This window comes from Pinus tabuliformis, chromosome 5_2, assembly GCF_031772625.1.
Source record: "Pinus tabuliformis cultivar Carrire ecotype Pingquan chromosome 5_2, CPIR1, whole genome shotgun sequence".
Classification (NCBI taxonomy): Eukaryota; Viridiplantae; Streptophyta; class Pinopsida; order Pinales; family Pinaceae; genus Pinus; species Pinus tabuliformis.
Window position 1 is genome coordinate 1,071,711,246 of NC_142306.1, and position 24,696 is coordinate 1,071,735,941.

Consider the following 24,696-nt stretch of genomic DNA (forward strand, 5'->3'; position numbering starts at 1 on the left):
AAAAAAGTCATTTTGATTTCTTCTCCACTAGAATCATATCTCTACTCTTATAATTTATTTATCAGCTTGTGGGAGATGGCCTAAAGCAGGCTATGTATGTTTGAAACAATTTTAATAGTTAATAACATTTTTACTCTGATTTATTGGTTTGTGAGAGGTGGCCTAAATCAGACTATGTTAGTTTGAAACAATTTAAATAGTTAATGTCGTCGCTAGATTTGGGCTGTCAAATATTATTCTCCCTGTTATCACATCTAGCACTTTAGTGCAATGCTTTTATTAGTTCTAAGATTAGGAGACCAAGAGGCTTATCATGGAGGGGGCACCTGAATGGTTGGAGCAAGATGCCGAGGAGGACCGGGGGGGGGGATGTTCCACTTCGAGGAGAGACATATTTGGAATTTTGGAGTAGGGGAAGGACATTGAAAGTGTGCTGCAGCTTAGTGCCACCACCTCCACAGAGACTGGCACCTAATGGAAGAGGTTGAAGACATCCCATTTCATCTTCTACCATTTCTCCAAGAGTTGCATCTTCCACCTGAGGCTTAACCTCAACATGTCCACCTACTGCTTCTAGAGGAAGGATGACACAGATGGCCTTTGCTTGGAAAAGGGGTAGAGGTTAGGATGCGTCATGATGATAATCTCATGAGATACATTTATTTTTGTTTTGATGTGAATTTTTATTATCCCATCAAGATTTATGACTCAGGATAGATATCATATTTCTGTATCCATATCTGATGTACTACTTGACATCTTATACATTTTCTATTGCAATTTTATTTTCTTATTTATGTGACAATGTGTTTGTTTGATGTTGATGTTGCTTGGGAAGTTTAAAAAATTGAAAACAAATGATTAATTTTTATTTTTTTTAAAGTTTCCCAATAATTTCCGATATTTTCCTTGGTATTGCTGATAATTTAAATTTCAGATCCCTGGCAATAAATTGCTGATAGTGATAAATGTAACATTGATATCAACTCCCACAGATGATTATATGATGCAAAATCCAGAATTGGCCATTATAGATGAGTCTATAGCCACTGTACATCTAAGAAACCAAAATCAGCCTTTATACATGAGGCTATGTGTGCTGAAAATGAAATAAAACATGAGTTAAAGACGAGTACAATTACATATCCTAATACAACTCATCTCCATCCTCATCAACAAAAGAGAACAAGATGCTTGTTTAGCTAAACTAGAGTGTGGATTGGAAGAAGAGGCAGCTCCACTTCCAGTTGCATCACCTCAAATGCTTGTTTAGCTAAACTAGAGCGTGGATTGGAAGAGAGGCAGCTCCACTTCTGGTTGAATCCTGTAGGAAATATAGGGATTTGACATTTTATTTTGCCCAGCTACCAAGTATTAGTCAAATATCTTGAAATTTGAGAAGCATTCTCAGAATCCTCTTTTACAAAGCCTAGAGATTTCATCTCACCATCTCATCTTGCTATATTGGTCAAATGTGACATTGAACTCTTTATTTTCCTAAGTAATTAGATCTACATCTGTTTGCACGTATCTTTAGGTATGGTAGAAAGTTGACTAACATCTTTTAGTTTTCTTTATTGGTTATTATATTTTTGATTGGATCATTTTGCTCAGAGCTGTATCATAATTTATTTGAATTTTTTGAATAGGTTGGGTTTGAAATGATTGACACCATAGCACAAGGAGAAGGAATCATAGTGTCTAGGATACAGCACAGAGCACTTTTTGGAAAAGGTAAACACCGCTGCTCCTTCTGTACTCTCTAACCAAGACATGGTCAATCATTTTCCTGTTGATGACATTTGAATGCAATTCTGACTTAAAGTTGATGCTGAAAATAAAAAAAAATGTAAGGAGTATTATTATTATTATGTGAAAAGTTATGGTGTTTTTTCTATGCCAGGAAGTTGTAACTTGGAAGCCTTTGCACTTTTTTCGATTGGCATAAAATCTTGCAATTGTGCTCTCTCCTAAATTTGAGTCTGTTTGAATCAATTACTCCAGCATCCCATCCATTTTCTTGTGTGTAAATGATTGAAAGCTTGCTGTACTTTTGGAGCCATTGCTTCCTGGATATTGGAACTCTTCCTTGAGATTGAAAGGCTTGTGTCAAATAATCAAAGTGCATGAGCATTCCTATTTCTCCTTGTTGTTGCACAGATTGACACGACAATGCTCAGATCGGGGGCTGTCACTCTGATCCCCGATCTCTCCGTTTAAGCCTGTCTCCCGCGGCTAAGGGGGGTAGACCCTATGAAATGACGAAGACCAACTGTCAACCAGTTGGTTGGGAGACACGATATGATGAGCGCTAAAATGATTTAATTAATTTAGCAGACCAGTGCCTTAAGAGATTGGTGTTAAAACGATTACTTGTTAGATGATATAGAAATATAAACCGTGAACAACAATCATTTGTCATCAAATAATTTAGAACAGTGCAAGATATCAGTTAAAACAACAACGCTCTTATAATGACCAAAGCTCAATAACGATATCCAGTAACTGAGAATTTTGAAGAGATGAATGCTTTAAACAACCACGCAAATCATAAATCATTAACCAGATATCATATTTATGCAGCTAAATCTTCAAGATGATCATTCGTGTGCATAACTTGAAAATTTAAATCTCCAGCATGACAATTTTATGAGAAAAACTAAATCCTGACAAAATTCCCACAATGCCTTTTTATGCTTTTTTTTTAATTATTTAAAAAACAAAATCCAGTTCTACTCTTTAAAAGAAAATTTTTATGATTTTAAAATTTTGAATTTTTTTTTTTTAATAAAATCTAACTATAAAATCAAATTAAACTAAATCAGAAATTAGATTTCTAAACCAAACTTTTTAAAATCCTAAATTAAAGTCTATTCTAAATCTAAAGCAATATAAAAATCAAATCTAAATTTGAAATCTTTTATTAATAAAATCTAAAAAAGAAGAAGAGGAATCTAAACAAAATATATAAAAAAAACTAAACCCTAACTAAAGAAAACAAAAAGAAACTAAACGCTACCTCTTTACTTTATTTTTATTTTTTTATATGCCTTACGACTTTCAGTAATCTACAAAGTCAAAAAAGAAAACCTAAACCTAAGACAAAGAGCTAAGCTATGAATGAACGCGTCAGCCTCTTAAAAAAAATTCAGCGTGAGCTTCAGATGACTGCGGGACGCTCGACGGGCCTGCGGACCGATCCTGGGCGTGCTGATTATACTCGGGCTCAAAAATATGATGGTCATAAAACGAATTTTCAGCGGAGATCGAAAATTCAAAACTGTTTTAGAGATTACCTGAGGATGCTGAGTTGCAAGACTTCGATTGAAATCAAATATTCTTACCTGATGCTCATAGCATTTTAAAAAAATATGCCTTCCATACGAAAACCAAAACGCTGTTACAGCAACATAAAAAAAAAACGCCTTTCATACAAATTGAATTTTACCTGGTACTTGCACGATTTATGTTTTTGGGGATATTACCCGACGAGGAACGGCTCACGCTTACACCACTGTTTGAAACATGCAACCTCCAGCAATCAGACAGCGATGATTAAATAAAGGCGTGGGTATTTTCAGGTTTTTAGATGACAGCTGGGTGAACATGCAGCTTTTCAACACAACATATATCTCCTGGACAGCGTATCTTCCCCAAAAAACGCTTTATTCTCTGCAGTTTGGAGTTGTAACGAATGTGCAGTTTGAGACCAATGAAAGGCTGATGGGCAGATCAACAAATTTTAAACGAATTTGCTGTGCGTAATCTATACAGGTTGGTGTAACGACTGCAGGGGTGCGTTGAAGCTGCCGACAGAGAAAATGAGGAAAATGGCAGAGAAAATGTGTGCGTGAGGGCTTGGAAACGACTGAAAGCTGCTACTGCGTAGCGTGGATAGAGTCAAGATGGAGCTGAGATGACTGTAGAGAGGGTTTGAATGGCGGATTTTGCAGCAAATGGGATGGACGTGAGTGAGGGAGAAGAGGACTGTTGGCGGAGCGAAGACTGCGTGCAGCAAAAACGCGGATTTGATATGCTTTGCAGGTATGCGTGAGGCAGTTGGCAGCCTGGAAGAGAGGTTCAGCTGCGTCGGTTTGAGTTTGCTGCAGGATGCGGATTATCATAGGGAAAGCATGAGGCAGCTATGGCGAATGGCAACGTACAGGAGTTGGAATTTGATGGGAGCAGCTAAAAATAAACTTCCTGCAAATAATGAAACCCAAGATCTGAAAACAACTGATATCTGAAACCCTTGGACAGCAAAAACAACACAGATAAACCTTGGAAATCTTCGGAAACCTTGCGACCTGGAATTAAAAATCACCCGAAAATGATATGTGCATAAAACAAAACTGAAAACCCTAAACCCAACAAAAATTTACAGTATTTACAAACTGAAAGCTCTTCAGAAGCCAGATTTATCAATAATCGCAGTAATATTATCAGAATTTAATTTAATATAAAACGCTTCAGAAAACCCTGCATGCATTCATAAAAAAAAATAAAAAAATTCGAATGATAAGCCCAGGATTAAGAACTGGCTGGGCTCTTTCAGAAAACACAACCCGGGAGTTGGCTGGTTCAGCCGAGAACTTCCCCTAACGCCCGGTAATCTGAAAAAAAAGGATTTCCTGCACAACTTAAAATTAACCATCAACATAGAAGGAGAAAACAATAGTGGAACCCCGATCAAATGGAGATACCTGCCACTATATTTCAGAATCTAAACTATCATTCAAACCCCAAAGATCAGACAAGATACCTGTGCCTAGATCAATCTTCATTAAGCTATCATTAATGGCTGAAAATAAAATTATGCAGAAAAAATAGAACAATCTTACAACATTTTCAGAAGAGTAACACCAGCAAGATTTTTAACCCCAAAGTCTTCTTTATTGCACAAAAAAAATGAACTACAAGAGAGCTTCTTCAGCACAAGACACACAAATCTTTTCTCATCTCAAATGACCCCTAGCACCCTATTTAAAGGAAAAGATCCCAACGGTTAGTTTGAGTGATCCATGTCGAAATGATCTCGACCGTTGATGAGGATGAAGACATCTCTTAATCTCATCCGTCGAATTTGTTAATTCTTTTAAAAAATAAAACTTTGCATGTATTTACTCAAAATATTATTATTTTATTATTTTTTAGGGTTTTTGCTTTATTTTATAATTTTTATTTTTATTATTTATTATTTTTTATTTTTCAATTATTTATTTATTTATTTATTTATTTTTAATTTATTTTTAAATGGATCCTCGAACTTAGACTTTGGAAAAATCACCTAGGACCTAGGACTTAGGACTTATGAGGGGATTAAAACATTTTCTAACCCTCAAGACACATTAGATCATGACTTTTACAAATTTACATCTTAAGGGGGAAAACCCATTTGACATAGACCCTGATAAACCACCCAGTTCTGCGACACAACTATAATCCAGTAGATTAACACACTAGGATTCTCCTAAGATTCTAGTGACAAAATCCATCCCGGCTTTGGGGTTAGGTTGAAGGAAAACTCTGCCGATCATGGATCGGTGAGACGAAAAACCTTCCGGGACGTAGATTATCACCTAGAAAATTAGGTCCACCTAGGCAATTTACATACATGATTCACATCTGCTAAGATTATTTACAAATTTATACACGCAGACTGGGTTTACAGATAAATTGATCAAGCTGCTGATGACTGCATAATGGCACGAACATGTCGATCAAGCGCTGTCGCTTTTGCGAAAAAAGGGGGTGTACTGCTATGGGCAGTTGACCGGTAGTGGTCAACATCTGGCTCTACTTGGGGACACGTTGCTGCATTGTAGGAACGTGAGAATCCAGAATCTGCACCCATGCAACACACAACAAAACATAAGTAGCGTCCATCCAAAAATCATCATATAACATTAAGCACAAGAAAGATATAAGCTCTTCATTTATTAACTATCTAATCCTAAAACAGAAATGAAAATGCTGAAAAAAACAAGGAGTAGGGTTAGAAATACAGCGGATGCCCCTGGCATCAGATGTATTCAATATAGTGTATACTGAGCATTTGCCTACTTTCAGGCAAATCTGTCGGCTGCTTGTCGGATGTGCCATGTCCAATCATGCATATGGTAGGACTTTTTCCTATCCGAAAATCAAGCTGCTCGTGGCCGTCTGATGCATCAAATCTTCTTCTCATTTTCTTTCTCTTGCGCTTTTTCTTTGTGGCAGGTTGTATTACTGATGATATGTCACTTTCTGTTTCAAAGCTATCAGATGAAGTATGTAAGATATGCGTGACATGTCTTTCTTTATCCTGCATCTGATCTTTATCATTTTTAAGTCTATCTGGATCACCTTCAATTAACCACCTTTCAATCGAACCAATGACCTCCTCATAATAAGATGGAACTTGTTGCAACAAAGGAGAAGGCTCCTGATCTGTTGATGTCCCTTGGTTTCTCTCATCCTTTGACCTTTGTTGAAACTTTTGAACCTTTATTTTAATGGCATCCATCTGACTAGAGTGTTCAACCTTTATAGCACTGATTTGCCTGGCATGGTCTTCTTCCATATCTTTTATTACTTTATCGTTCTTTTCCTTTATATTCATCAAGCAATACTGCATGGAGTTTATTTCTTCTTTATGATTTGCTTGCATGGTAGCTAACTGATTATTATGATTAAACGTCATGATAGTCATTTCTTCATCCATAGTTAATAACTTGTTTTGCATAGAATTAATTTCCCTATCATGATCAGCTTTCATGGTCATCATATTTTCCTCTAAGCCTGATAACTTGCTTTGCATAAATCTAATTTCTGTGTCATGATTAGTCTTCATGGCCTCAATTTCTTTAGCATGCTGATTTTGCATAATCTCCATCTCCCTATTACGTTTTTCCAGGTGGGTGCATAAAGTTCTCACATCATTGACGTAATTAGTTTGATTAATCTCCATATTTTTTACCAGCAGCATTAGTTCTTGTATAATTTGCTTTTGATCTTCCTTTTCGTTGTCATTTGTCCCTGCTTTTCCACTATCATGGACTTGATCTGAAATAGTACAGGTGGACGACACATTCTGATATGAAGAATCGTCTTGGAATCTTTCACCGACAGCTGGACCTTTTATCAAATTACTTTCATTCTGTTGCACAATTTTAGGGGCAGAAGGCAAGCTGTTTGGATTACCATATCTATCTTTAAAAGCATTGACAATGTCTTGTAAAAAAGTGAAAGAATCCTTAGGAAAATTGTTAAACCAATTCAAAGCATCACCCTCTAAAGAAAAGACAAAAAGACGCATTTTGATATCTTCATGATTAAACTGAGGGGGTCTACAATATATGATCACTATACGAGCAAACAAGCCTAGATGCCTTTTAACAGCGATTGAATCACCACCCGAGAACACAGGTAATTTAGAAATGGCCTCCTCCGGAAAGTCATGGAGACGGTCAGTAAAATGACATGGCTTAAATGAATAATCCATGATGAATAATAAGGGATCATATGGATGATAGAACGAGATCTCTGCTCAAGAAAATCAATAGATGAAAGAAGTGGAGCCGCCACTTGAACAATGAATCTAATTCTAAGATCCAAAAAACAACCAACAAGTAGATATGAGGGAGGCTTCTTGTCTGGGAAAAATAAGAAAATGGAGTCGCCACCCAAACAAGAAACAAATCGAAGAGAAGCTGCTGATATGACGAAAGATAAGGTGATGAAAGAGATCCAAATGATGCCAAAAAATGTTGAATCTGCCAGCTCAAACGAGAGATGAGAAAAATGAAAGAATGATGAGAAGATGAATGTCGAATAAACCAAGGACAGAAAAAACTCTGTCCCCGGCAACGACGCCAAAAATTGTTGGCGTTGCCGGGCCAGATGAAAAGATAAGAAATGAGAAGGATGATTGTCGTTGAAACGCCGAGAATAAAATGTCCCCGGCGACGGCGCCAAAAAATGTTGTCGCACAGATTGACATGACAACGCTCAGACTGGGGGCTGTCACTCTGATCCCCGATCTCTCCGTTTAAGCCTGTCTCCCGCGGCTAAGGGGGGTAGACCCTATGAAATGACGAAGACCAACTGTCGACCAGTTGGTTGGGAGACACGATATGATGAGCACTAAAATGATTTAATTAATTTAGCAGACCAGTGCCTTAAGAGATTGGTGTTAAAACGATTACTTGTTAGATGATATAGAAATATAAACCGTGAACAGCAATCATTTGTCATCAAATAATTTAGAACAGTGCAAGATATCAGTTAAAACAACAACGCTCTTATAATGACCAAAGCTCATTAACGATATCCAGTAACTGAGAATTTTGAAGAGATGAATGCTTTAAACAACCACACAAATCATAAATCATTAACTAGATATCATATTTATGCAGCTAAATCTTCAAGATGATCATTCGTGTGCATAACTTGAAAATTTAAATCTCCAGCATGACAATTTTATGAGAAAAACTAAATCCTGACAAAATTCCCACAATGCCTTTTTATGCTTTTTTTTAATTATTTAAAAAACAAAATCCAGTTCTACTCTTTAAAAGAAAATTTTTATGATTTTAAAATTTTGAAATTTTTATGATTTTTTTTTTTTTTATTAATAAAATCTAACTATAAAATCAAATTAAACTAAATCAGAAATTAGCTTTCTAAACCAGTGTTGTTAAAATCGCGATAAAATCGCGATTTTATCGGAAAATCGCGATTTTTTCATCTTGCCGATCAAATCGCGATTTTTATACGAAAAAATCGCCTACTTTTTTTTTGCCGATTTTTACTGAAAAAATCGCGCTTTTTTCAAAAAATCGCGATTTTTTCGAAAAAAGCGCGATTTTTAACGAAAAAATCGTGGGGGATCAGGACAGCATAGTTTTATAACTTTTTTTGGGTTTTTTCATGCAATGTTTTTTGAAAGAAACAAATAATTTTTGAGTGGGGTAGCTTAATGATCAAGTCTAGGCCCTAGTATGGATATGCTATTCATGGTAATGTTAAATTCTTAAAGTAAAAGTGACATTCTCCTTAATCTTCATTTTCATCCTTTTACTTAAATTTTTAACATTACCATGAAATGACTCAGGATGTTTGAGAGTGGTTCCAGCCTCATTGGATTTCATATGGAGAAAGTAGAATTTTAGATTTCATTTAAAATCCAGCAGACTTATCAGTTTTTCAGGATTTCAGGATTGGGAGATTGTAATGTTTCCAGGTGACACCACCTGCCCGGGCTACCCCTGCCACCAGTAGAGGACGTGGTCTACCTCCTATAGCTCCTACTTCTAGTTCTTCAACGTCTAGATCACATCAGACTCCACTGCCATTTCCACCTGCACGGGCACCAGCATCTACATCTAGAGGGAAAGGGAAAGCTGTGGCATTTTCTCGCAAGAGGGGCAGAGGAAATCAATAGGATTAGACTTTCATTTTATTGTATATGACATTATGACATGATGAGATACATTATCATATTTTTTGTTGATATTTTGAGGCTGAGTTGGGACTTACTATTCAGGACATGATTCAATGTTATGTGTGATTTTAGCGCTAGAAATGATATTAAACATCTTATATATTAGTTTTTTTATCATATTTATGTGTCAATGTATTTATTTTATGTTGTAGATGGTTTAGATATTAAAAAAATTGAAAAAAAATGAAAAAAAATGAATATTTTTGTGCCAAACGATTTTTTCCCTTTTTTTCCGATTTTTTCCCGATTTTAACGATTTTTTCCGCTTTTTTCCCGGCGCCGATTAAATCCCGATCGCGATGTGTGCAACACTGTTCTAAACCAAACTTTTTAAAATCCTAAATTAAAGTCTATTCTAAATCTAAAGCAATATAAAAATCAAATCTAAATTTGAAATCTTTTATTAATAAAATCTAAAAAAAAAAGAGGAATCTAAACAAAATATATAAAAAAAACTAAACCCTAACTAAAGAAAACAAAAAGAAATAAATGCTACCTCTTTATTTTTTTATTTATTTTTTATATGCCTTACGACTCTCAGTAATCTACGAAGTCAAAAAAGAAAACCTAAACCTAAGACAAAGAGCTAAGCTATGAATGAACGCGTCAGCCTCTTAAAAAAAATTCAGCGTGAGCTTCAGATGACTGCGGGACGCTCGACGGGCCTGCGGACCGATCCTGGGCGTGCTGATTATACTCGGGCTCAAAAATATGATGGTCGTAAAACGAATTTTCAGCGGAGATCGAAAATTCAAAACTGTTTCAGAGATTACTTGAGGATGCTGAGTTGCAAGACTTCGATTGAAATCAAATCTTCTTACCTGATGCTCATAGCATTTTAAAAAAATATGCCTTTCATACGAAAACCAAAACGCTGTTACAGCAACATAAAAAAAAAAAACGCCTTTCATACAAATTGAATTTTACCAGGTACTTGCACGATTTACGTTTTTGGGGATATTACTGGTGGGCTCCAGTATTGTAGCAATAATGCTACAACTCCTGGAGCTTCCTATCTCTAAATTTTATCAACCCGGTAGTTCGTACAAACTTGGAAGCGACGGTGCTGTATGCACAAGTACTAGCTCTTGTCGCAGCTGTCACTTGGTCAGCCGGCACAAGTCCGCTAGGGCTCAAGCCAACTTCTATAGGCTCTCAGAAGAAGCTTGTTAAATGATGGACGAAAGCTAGCTCAAAGAAGACTAATCTACTTGGCAAAAATGAACTGAAAGCAAATCAAAACATGGAAACCCTAGGAAACCCTAATTTAACTAGTCTAACCTCTATGATGCAAAGAATGTGAAGGAAACTTCTACCAATGATGCCATTACTTCTAATAAGTGAAAATGCATGAATCTAATCTACTTGCATCTTAAAAGACATGTTTTTGTATTTTTTCTTTAAGTGGATGGAGTGATTGTGATTTTGTGCTTATTAGGGTTTGGTTGTGCAGATGTGATGCGGAAGGAAGGAAAGCTTGGGAAAGGTTGGGGAGGCTAGGAGAGGTCCCCAGAGATCCTTAGCATCAGTCCACAGAGGTTCCTCACGTTCAGAGGCTCAGCAACCGAGTGAGTGGCCTCCTACAGGATGTCTGCGGGGGATTCTACAGGAAACGCAGGGGTTTCTACAGGATGTTCTGTAATTCTTCTACAGGATGTTTACGAATTGGATTTTTGAGGATGGATGGTTGATGGAAGATGCATGGATGGTTATGGAGGTAGGATGGGGGTCTGAAGTGACCTAGGAACTGATGGATGGAGTGGTGAGATGATGTGTGGAAGGCTGATTTGGCTTTAAGGTAGTTGAGGCAACAATGGAGAAGAAGGTAGGGTAACGTGGCAAAAGAGCAGATGGGAGATAAGGAAACAGACTTGGTGATGGAGGAGCTGATCTGAACGAGGCTCAAATGAACGAGGAGGTGATGAAGATGCCCTGCATAGTGGTTACTTGATCAAACCAACTACATCTTGCATGCAATCGAAATATCATGTGATCTATCTAACAAGTTAATGAAATCGGTGGACAACAACCTTATTCATGAAAAGAATCACGTACAACCTGTGAACAAAACATTATCAAAGAGATATAAATGCATGAATAACTCCTACCAATCTATCTTAAACATAAGAAACTACTTTAACCATCGAAAGCAACCTAAGTAACACAACATGAATTAAATCTAAAGAGCAGATTTTTTCTCAAGAACGCAGCAAACACACATAAAGAGAAACAAGGTAGGTACTGGGCGCTTGAGATGGGCCCAACCCCAAGAGCTACAGCCTCCCATGAAAGATTTAGAGCTGGTGCAAAGCTGGATCCATCTTTATTAATCAAGAAATGAAAAGTACATCAAAATCGTCCACAAGGAGAACTTGAACATGAGCTGAAAGCAAAGCTAATCTATTGCATAAAAATCGAACTACAAACTAGCTAACTAATGGCTAAAACAAAATGACTAACTAGCTACAAAATGACTAACCACTAGCTAACCAAAATGAGGCCCCAAGCCTTCCTATTTATACAATTTGAGGACCCAACAGTCCTCCTAAAAGTTAGGGACTTGGCTGCCCAAGACTTGTAGTTAACAGCAGTCCAACTTGACTTGCTTGGCTGCCCTTGAGCTGATTGATTCGGTGGCCCTTGAACTCCGAGCTGATGGTGGAGAATTCGAGGTAAGGGCCCATAAATAAGGGGGACACCTTCCTACAAATCCTCTAGCTTGTTCTCCCACGAATTTGGCTGCCAAGTGCTCATTAAGACCTTCAAATTTGTCTCCAAGTTGACCAAAAAGGCTACACAAAGCACCCATTAGACTTGTTGGCATAATGACTAACCAAATTCACTCTATTAACATAAAAATAATAAAAAACATGCAATAAACAAATGATAATGGTGGATCAAGTCACATTAGGAGGTTGGATGAGCCCAAATATTTGTCCATTTTTGGGGCTCATCATCACCCCCCTACTGAAAGTGTTGCTCATCCTCTGAGCAACCAAATCTCTCCCCTTGTCTTTGATGGCCCTGGTGGCTTCCTTGGCTAACATCTCAGCCGATTTCTCCTTTGGCTTCCCTCTTTTCAAACTTCCTATAGAACAGTTCACTGGCTTCCTGTAGAAACAGTGTTCTGTCTTCCTGTAGAAACAGTCCTTTGTCTTCCTGTAGAAACAGACAGCACCACTGTATCTTGCTTGGCTGTGGGCGATTTTCCTTTCAGCTGGGCTGTGGCAGCCTTCATCTCCTCCTCCTTCCTGCTCTTCTTCCTCACTGCCTGCTGCTTGTAACTCTGAACATGTAACCCGCTCATTGTTCACTGCCTGCTGCTTGTAACTCTGAGCTAGTGTGATTTGATGATTTGCTTCCATTAATTAGGGTCATAGCACAACATAAAATTGGAGCAATATGCCTGGTTGACCTCCATGGCCAAGCTAGGAATGTTTCCAAAGCAGAAGATCAACAAAATGCTATATGAATCACCTGCCATAATGTGGCAGCTTTCATGGATGCCCAAAGAACCCATGGGAATATGGAGCTAGGGAAACATGCGGCAGAATGCGTTTTTATTTGGACTCGTTGTATCAGCAACTTATGTGCTGCTATAAAACATTTATGCTGCAGCTGGCAAGTAGACTTATGTAACAAAGGTAAGAAATATGAGGAATGACAATGGGTGAACCTAATTGCAGTGAGGATTTGATGAAGCCAAAACGTGTGACCATTTTGCTTTTGCTGCAGAGGATGACATAAATTGCACAAGTTCACAACCAATTTACGAAATCAAGCCTTCACACCCATGTATAGGTTCACCATGCGTTGCTGACTTCTAAGTTTTCTGCATGCATTGCTAACTTCTAAGTTTTCAGCTAGCATCTCCTGAAGCAGCATAGAGGCTATTTGCTGCGTCCTCATAGCCATTCCAATCTTCTTCTACCAGAATCCTATGAATATATTGATCCACATGCAAAAATTCAAGAGCTTCATTTTCAATTTGAAATCAGTGGCTTACAGTCTTAGCTAAACGTTGACACACCATACTTCTAAACTCGTACAACGGGCATCTCCATGCTTTCTGGACTGGTTGGCCATTTTAGAAGAGCTGTGAAAGCACCTGATTGGTCTTCTGATAGTGGTATTGCAAGAGGAATTATACCCCTGTCTAGCATAAGGAGGGACAAGTTTTTCACCCTTGGCCATATGATAATTGTCCATCTTTCTTCAAGCTCCAAACTTGATGAAAAACCTTAGGCTTCTCTGCTCGGGAAGATTCTGCTGCACTTCCCTGTAGACGACATCCTGTAGAAACGCCTGTAGGATGTCTCTGCGCCTTTGAATGATCTTTGCATGCGGGAGAATTGTTAACAAGCCCAAAACTTGATGAAGGACGTGAGTTTAACATTTGCAAGTGTAAATGAACAACAGTTAGCAAGTGTACCTGAACAACAATTACGTGAGTCTTCAGCCGAGCGTTCCTTTATTCACTGCGTGATTTGTGGTGAGGTGGCAGAGACCTGCGCTTAGCCCATGCAAACTGTTCGTCCCCTGCAGTTCCATCTGCCTGTAATCCCTTACCATTTGTTTCACTGGAGTTTAAACTATCCATAACTGGCTGTGTTTTTTCAGTTTCACGTGAATGACCATGCTGCGTGACTGCCGACTAAGTTCTTAGGGACGACAATCAGCTGAACCTTACTAATTCGTGGCTTAATGCCACCATTCCATTAATTCATGCAGTTTTCGAATTAAATTTATGCAATAGAGGAATGAGTTTGTCACATACCTCGAAGTTGAATGGCTGCCGTGAGCTTTTTGCTGCTGCCTGCTCTGATTTTGCTGCTGCATGCTTAGTTTTCCTGATTGCATATGGCTTGGCTGCTAATCCTTGATTGCTTTTTTCATGTGCAGGTGTCCTCTGGCCGGATCTGAGTGCATGCAATCATTTCCACGTTCAACTCTGCCCGTTCAAGCTGCTGCTGCTGCATGGTCACAAAACCAGACTTCTTTTTGCCATTTCTCCCAAACGGTAGATCGGTTTGATCTGAAACTTGGTGAGCATGTTACTACCATCATTATGCATCTCCCATATCAAATTCGTGATCAATGGATGCACGGATTTCGAGAAAAATGGAAAATGGCTGAAGATTTCAGAGGTCGATTTCTCGGAAACCGTGCATCGGAATCGGCTGAAACTGCTTGGGTAGGCTACTATCACCCATGTGCATCTCCCCATGAAACAGGTTTTGAAACGGGTGCACGGTTATGGAGAAAATGCAAAAATGGCTGATGGTGATGGAGGCTGATTTCTTAGAAACCGTGCACCGGAATTGCATGAAACTGCTCAGGCATGTTGTCATCAACCTTGTACAATTCCCCATAAAACGGTTTGTCAAAAGGATGCATGGTTTTCAAGTTATGGCAAAAACAAATTTGGTTCTATGGATTTTTGCCTCAAGGCTTTTTGCATGTGCTTGCATGGGATGACAAAATGAATTTTGTTTGTGATGCAGGTATGGAGATGCTGGAGGAGGAGTTGGAAGATGGCATGAGGGCTTCTGAACCCTTGAGGAAGCTACCATGCTCGCCAAACCACTTTTTGAAATGCATGCCTAGTTTCCCACAATTTCTACAGGAAGTTCCTGTAGAAGCACAACGAGAAGCACAAGGAGGTGAAAAAATGATGGATGAAGGCAAGGGATGGACACACAAGTGCTTGTAGGCCTAATCAACAGATTCCCACCATTAGATTCACTTTTGAAATTGGATTTGGCTTGTCCAAAGGTTCTACAGGATGTTTCCTGTAGAAATACAGAGCTTCCTGTAGAAGACACAATTTTGAGGAAAGAAGCATAATGACATAAAAAATGATGGAAAAGGGGTGAGGAATGGAAACATGGATGTGGGTAGGCCTCATGGACATATTCCAAGCCCTCAGGTCCTCCTCGGAGATCAATTTGGCTTTTTTGTAAGCTTCCTGTAGAAGATACGAAACTTCCTGTAGAAGGCACAAAAACTCCTTTGTCTTTGTTTTGAGTGATCCACCTGACCTACAATGTCCTTCTTGCAACCTGCAATGTCACTGCTGCAACATGAAATTATTCAATGGAGATTAGCTTTATTTTTTCTTTTTCTTTTTCTCTTTTTTTTTGAAAAACAACTAGGGCGCCTCATGGAGGTTTTCACCCTAATTGCCTGCCTTGGGCGCCTCCAAGGGAGGTTTTCACCCAAAGATCTTATTCTCTTTTCTCTTTTTTCCAACCCATTGACCGCCTCATGGAGGTTTTCAATCAATGAGCCAATCTAAGGCGCCTCCGAGGAGGTTTTCACCTTAGATTTCTATTTTCCTTTTTTCATTTTTTTCTCTTTTTCTTTTTTCTCTTTTTTCTTTTTCTTTTTTTTCTACCCTACCCTACTTGAAAAACAAATTCATTCTCAAGTATAAGAATACTTCCAATGGAGCCATGTGCACATCGAGATTAGAGACAAGATGATGTGAAGGCTCGGGATGCATGCTTTGACAACTATCCAACTTTCAGAGACAAAATGATCTGACTTTGAAAGTACAAAACATAGCTGAGGAGGAGAGTACTGCTGCAACTTAGTGACCTTCTGAAACCATATCTCAATATAGCTTTGATATCCTTGGTCATCTTGCTGATTTGGATCATTCTTCATGTCACCTTCTATCATGACCTTCTGATCTTCCTCCTTTTGTTGATCTTTCTCTTGAGTACATGGAGGATTTGATGGTAACCATGAGGGAACTCTCTCGATCTCTGATTCTGATCTCTTCTCTGCATTAAGTGCAGCCCATGGTTCTTTGATCTCCTCTTTGGAACCTTCTTTTTCCTTTGGTCCTTCAGTAGGATCTTTGTTTTGCAACACTCTTCCTGAGCTTTGGTGAACATCATTGAGCTCAAAAGGAGTCATTTGCACATGTTGTGCCTCAGATTTGCAATGGGGTTGAGCTGCTCCATTGTGTGGTTTTGGAAATGGTACGGGTAGTTGAGTGGAGGTGTGAAATTGAGATGGAGATGGATGGCATTGTGGTTGGGTAGGCATTTGGGGTTGCCTTGGTGGAGGAGGAGGCGATGGTTGTGGATGAGTAGGTGGTGGAGGAAAATGAGCGGGATGAGAGTTGTACTGGGGCCTCCACTCCTGATAAGGTGCATTCCACTGCGGCTGTGGCTGAGCATAAGAGTGAAATGAATGAGCAACTGGTTGGGCATAATATGGATCTGTGAAGGAACAAGGAGAATATGACCAAGGAGGAGGTGTAGACCAGGAAGGATGAGCAGGGGGATCCCAAGAAGGCATGAAAGTGGCTTGATAAGGGTCATAATAGGTCTCGGGTATCCCTTGCAGTTCCTGCTGGTAAGATCTAGGTCCATGTGGCCTCCTTTGGTTCATATAATAGAGTGATTCAGTGGCTCCCTTGGCTCTCTGATATGCAGCTTTGATTCTGGGCAAGGAAGGGCACTGATCTGTAGGATGGTATTCTTCACATACAAAACACACTTCTAGGGAGTGCATTGGACATTCGTTCCTAGGATGCTTTTTAAGGCACCTAGGACAAAAAATGACCAAAGCCCTCTTGGCTTCTTCTTGCTTCTTTTGGATCCGCAAGGTATCCAGTTGCATGGCAAGAAACTGCCTCATATCACTCTTGAAATCTTCGATCTGATTTGCAAATTCATCTTTGGACAAGGGACTGCTCCCAACATTTCTGCTTGTAGCCATTTGCTTCAGAGGAATGTTTCTTCTTCTTCTCCCCTAGAGGTTCTTCAGATATGTCTTGATGTCCACCCAGGGGTTCTTTCATCACAGCCATCGAAGAAGAACGTTGGCTGTGTGAAGCAGTGGGGGTGTTGTGCAATCATTTTTCTAACTTATCTCTACTCCTACAAAGCATGAAATGAAATCTTTTTGGTTGATTTTTGCTTTTTTCTACTTCTACTTGCAAAACTGAAATAAATGGAATTACAACTAACTATCTTGCGAAAATGAAAATGCGGAATTGAAATGAAAGCAGGAAAGGACTAATCTATTTTGCTCAAATCAAATTGCAAGAATGAAATGCTAGGCTACGCTTGCGGAATTGAAATTGCGGAATTGAAATGCTAATCTATGAAAGCGAGAAATGCTAATCTATGAAAGCGGGAAATGCTAATCTACTTTTGCATAAACGAAATTGCATAATGGAAACGAAATAAACTACTTAGCAGAAGGCAAGAGTAAGAAAATAGAAGAAAAGCAACAATTACTAATACTCTGACGCTTCCCCGGCATCGGCGCCAAAAAGATGGTGGGCTCCAGTATTGTAGCAATAATGCTACAACTCCTGGAGCTTCCTATCTCTAAATTTTATCAACCCGGTAGTTCGTACAAACTTGGAAGCGACGGTGCTGTATGCACAAGTACTAGCTCTTGTCGCAGCTGTCACTTGGTCAGCTGGCACAAGTCCGCTAGGGCTCAAGCCAACTTCTATAGGCTCTCAGAAGAAGCTTGTTAAATGATGGACGAAAGCTAGCTCAAAGAAGACTAATCTACTTGGCAAAAATGAACTGAAAGCAAATCAAAACATGGAAACCCTAGGAAACCCTAATTTAACTAGTCTAACCTCTATGATGCAAAGAATGTGAAGGAAACTTCTACCAATGATGCCATTACTTCTAATAAGTGAAAATGCATGAATCTAATCTACTTGCATCTTAAAAGACATGTTTTTGTATTTTTTCTTTAAGTGGATGGAGTGATTGTGATTTTGTGCTTATTAGGGTTTGGTTGTGCAGATGTGATGCGGAAGGAAGGAAAGCTTGGGAAAGGTTGGGGAGGCTAGGAGAGGTCCCCAGAGATCCTTAGCATCAGTCCACAGAGGTTCCTCACGTTCAGAGGCTCAACAACCGAGTGAGTGGCCTCCTACAGGATGTCTGCAGGGGATTCTACAGGAAACGCAGGGGTTTCTACAGGATGTTCTGTAATTCTTCTACAGGATGTTTACGAATTGGATTTTTGAGGATGGATGGTTGATGGAAGATGCATGGATGGTTATGGAGGTAGGATGGGGGTCTGAAGTGACCTAGGAACTGATGGATGGAGTGGTGAGATGATGTGTGGAAGGCTGATTTGGCTTTAAGGTAGTTGAGGCAACAATGGAGAAGAAGGTAGGGTAACGTGGCAAAAGAGCAGATGGGAGATAAGGAAACAGACTTGGTGATGGAGGAGCTGATCTGAACGAGGCTCAAATGAACGAGGAGGTGGTGAAGATGCCCTGCATAGTGGTTACTTGATCAAACCAACTACATCTTGCATGCAATCGAAATATCATGTGATCTATCTAACAAGTTAATGAAATCGGTGGACAACAACCTTATTCATGAAAAGAATCACGTACAACCTGTGAACAAAACATTATCAAAAGGTTGAGAAAGTCTCCACTGCCATCTCTGTTTGGAGATTGGAGTGTAGCCTATACCAGCCACAAAAATACGCAGTTCTTCACTTCATACATGCTGCAACATAGTCTCGTTTATGATAGATCTTTCCATGCACTTCACTCTTGCACCATACACCTTCATCACCGCTTCATGCACATTCCTCTACACGCTTTATCTTGCTGTTCATTGAGTTGAGGTAGCTTAGGTTAATGAATTTTCCTCTTGGTGACAGTCATAAGCCATTTGTTTCATTTACACTGCTTTTCATCATTCTATTACCTCCTTCTTCATCTTGATCACGCATACAACCACATCCTCGACCTCTGCTCCACTCTGTTATCTCCCAAACTCCTCCACTCCTCACGTAACTTCATTCTTTAGACATTTCGTTGTTATCACCTTTCATCCATCAATCCACTTCATACACTCGTTCTCCATCCTACTTCTCCACTCCTGAGCCATCACCAGCCCTATTCCTACCTTACACATCTCCCCCTACCATTCCATCACTCCTCCATCACTTCAAACACCCATGGTAGGTCATCCTGTAGCAATTTGTAGACTTCCTGTAGAAACCCCTGTGTTTCCTGTAGAATCCCCTGCAGACATTCTGTAGGAGGCCACTCACTCGGTTGCTGAGCCTCTGAACGTGAGGAACCTCTGTGGACTGATGCTAAGGATCTCTGGGAACCTCTCCTAGCCTCTCCAACCTTTCCCAAGCTTTCCTTCCTTCCGCATCACATCTGCACAACCAAACCCTAATAAGCACAAAATCACAATCACTCCATCCACTTAAAGAAAAAAAATACAAAAACATGTCTTTTAAGATGCAAGTAGATTAGATTCATGCATTTTCACTTATTAGAGGTAATGGCATCATTGGTAGAAGTTTCCTTCACATTCTTTGCATCATAGAGGTATAAACGCATGAATAACTCCTACCAATCTATCTTAAACATAAGAAACTACTTTAACCATCGAAAGCAACCTAAGTAACACAGCATGAATTAAATCTAAAGAGTAGATTTTTTCTCAAGAACGCAGCAAACACACATAAAGAGAAACAAGGGAGGTACTGGGCGCTTGAGATGGGCCCAACCCCAAGAGCTACAGCCTCCCATGAAAGATTTAGAGCTGGTGCAAAGCTGGATCCATCTTTATTAATCAAGAAATGAAAAGTACATCAAAACTGTCCACAAGGAGAACTTGAACATGAGCTGAAAGCAAAGCTAATCTATTGCATAAAAATCGAACTACAAACTAGCTAACTAATGGCTAAAACAAAATGACTAACTAGCTACAAAATGACTAACCACTAGCTAACCAAAATGAGGCCCCAAGCCTTCTTATTTATACAATTTGAGGACCCAACAGTCCTCCTAAAAGTTAGGGACTTGGCTGCCCAAGACTTGTAGTTAACAGCAGTCCAACTTGACTTGCTTGGCTGCCCTTGAGCTGATTGATTCGGTGGCCCTTGAACTCCGAGCTGATGGTGGAGAATTCGAGGTAAGGGCCCATAAATGAGGGGGACACCTTCCTACAAATCCTCTAGCTTGTTCTCCCACGAATTTGGCTGCCAAGTGCTCATTAAGACCTTCAAATTTGTCTCCAAGTTGACCAAAAAGGCTACACAAAGCACCCATTAGACTTGTTGGCATAATGACTAACCAAATTCACTCTATTAACATAAAAATAATCAAAAACATGCAATAAACAAATGATAATGGTGGATCAAGTCACATTAGGAGGTTGGATGAGCCCAAATATTTGTCCATTTTTGGGGCTCATCAATTACCCGACGAGGAACGGCTCACGCTTACACCACTGTTTGAAACATGCAACCTCCAGCAATCAGACAACGATGATTAAATAAAGGCGTGGGTATTTTCAGGTTTTTAGATGACAGTTGGGTGAACATGCAGCTTTTCAACACAATATATATCTCCTGGACAGCGTATATTCCCCAAAAAACGCTTTATTCTCTGCAGTTTGGAGTTGTAACGAATGTGCAGTTTGAGACCAATGAAAGGCTGATGGGCAGATCAACAAATTTTAAACGAATTTGCTGTGCGTAATCTATACAGGTTGGTGTAACGACTGCAGTGGTGCGTTGAAGCTGCCGGCAGAGAAAATGAGGCAAATGGCAGAGAAAATGTGTGCGTGAGGGCTTGGAAACGACTGAAAGCTGCTACTGCGTAGGGTGGATAGAGCCAAGATGGAGCTGAGATGACTGTAGAGAGGGTTTGAATGGCGGATTTTGCAGCAAATGGGATGGACGTGAGTGAGGGAGAAGAGGGCTGTTGGCGGGGCGAAGACTGCGTGCAGCAAAAAAACGCGGATTTGATATGCTTTGCAGGTATGCGTGTGGCAATTGGCAGCCTAGAATAGAGGTTCAGCTGCGTCGGTTTGAGTTTGCTGCAGGATGCGGATTATCATAGGGAAAGCATGAGGCAGCTATGGCGAATGGCAGCGTACATGAGTTGGAATTTGATGGGAGCAACTAAAAATAAACTTCCTGCAAATAATGAAACCCCAGATCTGAAAACAACTGATATCTGAAACCCTTGGATAGCAAAAATAGCACAGATAAACCTTGGAAATCTTCGGAAACCTTGCGACTTGGAATTAAAGATCACCCAAAAATGATATGTGCATAAAACAAAACTGAAAACCCTAAACCAAGCAAAAATTTACAGTATTTACAAACTGAAAGCTCTTCAGAAGCCAGATTTATCAATAATCGCAGTAATATTATCAAAATTTAATTTAATATAAAACGCTTCAGAAAACCCTGCATGCATTCATAAAATTTTTTTTTTCGAATGATAAGCCCGGGATTAAGAACTAGCTGGGCTCTTTCAGAAAACACAACCCGAGAGTTGGCTGGTTCAGCTGAGAACTTACCCTAACGCCCGGTAATCTGAAAAAAAAGGATTTCCTGCACAGCTTAAAATCAACCATCAACATAGAAGGAGAAAACAATAGTGAAACCCCGATCAAATGGAGATACCTGCCACTATATTTCAGAATCTAAACTATCATTCAAACCCCAAAGATCAGACAAGATACCTGTGCCTAGATCAATCTTCATTAAGCTATCATTAATGGCTGAAAATAAAATTATGCAGAAAAAATAGAACAATCTTACAGCATTTTCAGAAGAGTAACACCAGCAAGATTTTTTAACCCCAAAGTCTTCTTTATTGCACAAAAAAATGAACTACAAGAGAGCTTCTTCAGCACAAGACTCACAAATCTTTTCTCATCTCAAATGACCCCTAGCACCCTATTTAAAGGAAAAGATCCCAACGGCTAGTTCGAGTGATCCAGGTCGAAATGATCTCGACCGTTGATGAGGATGAAGACATCTCTTAATCTCATCCGTCGAATTTGTTAATTCTTTTAAAAAATAAAACTTTGCATGTATTTACTCAAAATATTATTATTTTATTATTTTTTAGGGTTTTTGCTTTATTTTATAATTTTTTATTATTTTTATTTTTATTTTTTTTTATTATTTATTATTTATTATTTATTATTTTTCAGTTATTTATTTATTTATTTTTAATTTTTTTAATGTTTAATTTATTTTTAAATGGATCCTCGAACTTAGCCTTTGGAAAAATCACCTAGGACCTAGGACTTAGGACTTATGAGGGGATTAAAATATTTTCTAACCCTCAAGACACATTAGATCTTGACTTTTACAAATTTACATCTCAAGGGGGAAAACCCATTTGATATAGACCCTGATAAACCACCCAGTTCTGCGACACAACTATAATCCAGCAGATTAACACACTAGGATTCTCCTAAGATTCTAGTGACAAAATCCATCCCGGCTTTGGGGTTAGGTTGAAGGAAAACTCTGCCGATCATGGATCGGTGAGACGAAAAACTTTCCGGGACGTAGATTATCACCTAGAAAATTAGGTCCACCTAGGCAATTTACATACATGACTCACATCTGCTAAGATTTTTTACAAATTTATACATGCAGACTGGGTTTACAAATAAATTGATCAAGCTGCTGATGACTGTAGAATGGCACGAACATGTCGATCAATCGCTATCCCTTTTGCAAAAAAAAGGGGTGTACTGCTATGGGTAGTTGACCGGTAGTGGTCAACACTCCTAATTCATACTATATTCTTTTCTTTCCTCTTGTCAAAGTTCAAACAACTACTAAATTCTATCAAGCACTATTTGCTCAAATAGGAAGAGAAAATTGATAAGGCAAGTTGACACTATTTGCTACTATGGTCCAGTCATATGCATTGCAACTATTTGAAAATTGAATTGACCATTTGAGAACCAACTATTTTTAGTCTAGTTTTATACTTTACAGTTTGCATTTGATCTAAGCATCAGTCACAAGTTCAAGATGCATACTGGAGATTGACAGATTGCACTTCACTACCAAACATCAGAAGGTCTGGTTACAAATTCATCCCTGATGATCCCTTTTTGATTAGAATCATCACAGCTGTAGGCACGGTACTCTCTGAAAGACGTAGCCTGAGAAAAATAATGAGGAAATATCAAATTGAAAGACCGATACCAAAAACAGGGAATAATAATATAATTATTCTTGCCATGATAATAGAGAATATAACTAATCAATAAAAGAAAAGCATGGAGAATGTGTCAAATATATTGCATAACTATCAAGAATATGTAAAAAAAAGGCAGAATATATCTGTTACGCCACTTTGTTTATTCCTTTTAAAAAATAATTAGAGCAGACATGAAGAAACACATAAAATTACTAGTACCATGCTTGGATTTCTAAACATAAATGATTATTATATAAAGGGAAACGAATTTAGAACTTTAATGAGATCCAAATGTGAGCAGCTTGACAAGCGGCAAGAGTGCTCTTAGAAACTAGTGGCTGAGAATAGTTGCATGGTACTAGAACAATCAGCAAACATCTCTGCAAGGAATAAATGCTGATATTGGGAGTTGACTTGTTGCAAAATAAAAAAACAGTGGAGATGCATATATGCCAAGGGTCTTGTCTTAAGGATATGGGAGAGTCCATACAGAGTGATCTATGTGTACTGACTAGATTATTAGCATCCGAGCATTGTGGAGATTAACATTAGAATGCTTTGGTGTCCCCAAGTGATCTTCTTAGGAGGGGTTATAACTTTCAACTAAGCATTTCAAACACCAAAGTGATCTTCTTAGGAGGGGTTATAACTTTCAACTAAGCATTCCAAATCTGTAAATCATCCAATATTAATCCTATGGCATTGCAGGTCAATTAATTTTGATGGAGTAAAGGTAAAAACATTCATGACAAGACACTACTAGGTAAAAATAAACACAATTTTCAAATTTGGCAAACCTTGCATGCAACGTATTCAAGTAAATACGTGATGTTTTAAATATATTATGGATTATTTTAAATACTTTGATGCTTGGTTTTTTGGATAAAATGGAAGTTTGTTTTGCCCTTTTTTTGGTGGGTAAGGTTGAACAATGACCTGTTTATAAGTTTTGAAAGTTGGTTAATTTGAGGTTTATGCTTTAAATCAGTATCATATGGAGACATGTTTTTGAGGGTAGGGTACGTGTTCCCTTTGTTCCCCATGCTCCTAGGATGTGGGTACTCCAAAGGGGAACATTTCCCCATGCCCTCCTTTGGGGGGATCTAATAGGGAATGCTTGTTGAAGAATCTAGGGCAATTAGGTGTAGAGTGATTCTTTGGGACTAGATAACAATTTGTGAAGTCTTTTTACAATTTGCCTTTGTTAGCTTAATCTTCTTCTTCT

General features: G+C 38.8%; 1 protein-coding gene across 1 annotated transcript in view; it reads left to right on the forward strand.

Moving 5' to 3' along the window:
• The window catches only part of LOC149162935 (peptidyl-tRNA hydrolase, mitochondrial-like), a 155,374-nt gene that overhangs the window by 94,886 nt on the left and 35,792 nt on the right, over positions 1–24,696 (forward strand). The window contains exon 3 of the mRNA XM_089435315.1: positions 1,650–1,734. Within this exon, the coding sequence (XP_089291441.1) occupies positions 1,650–1,734 (85 nt within the window). The remainder of the gene's footprint in view (positions 1–1,649; positions 1,735–24,696) is intronic.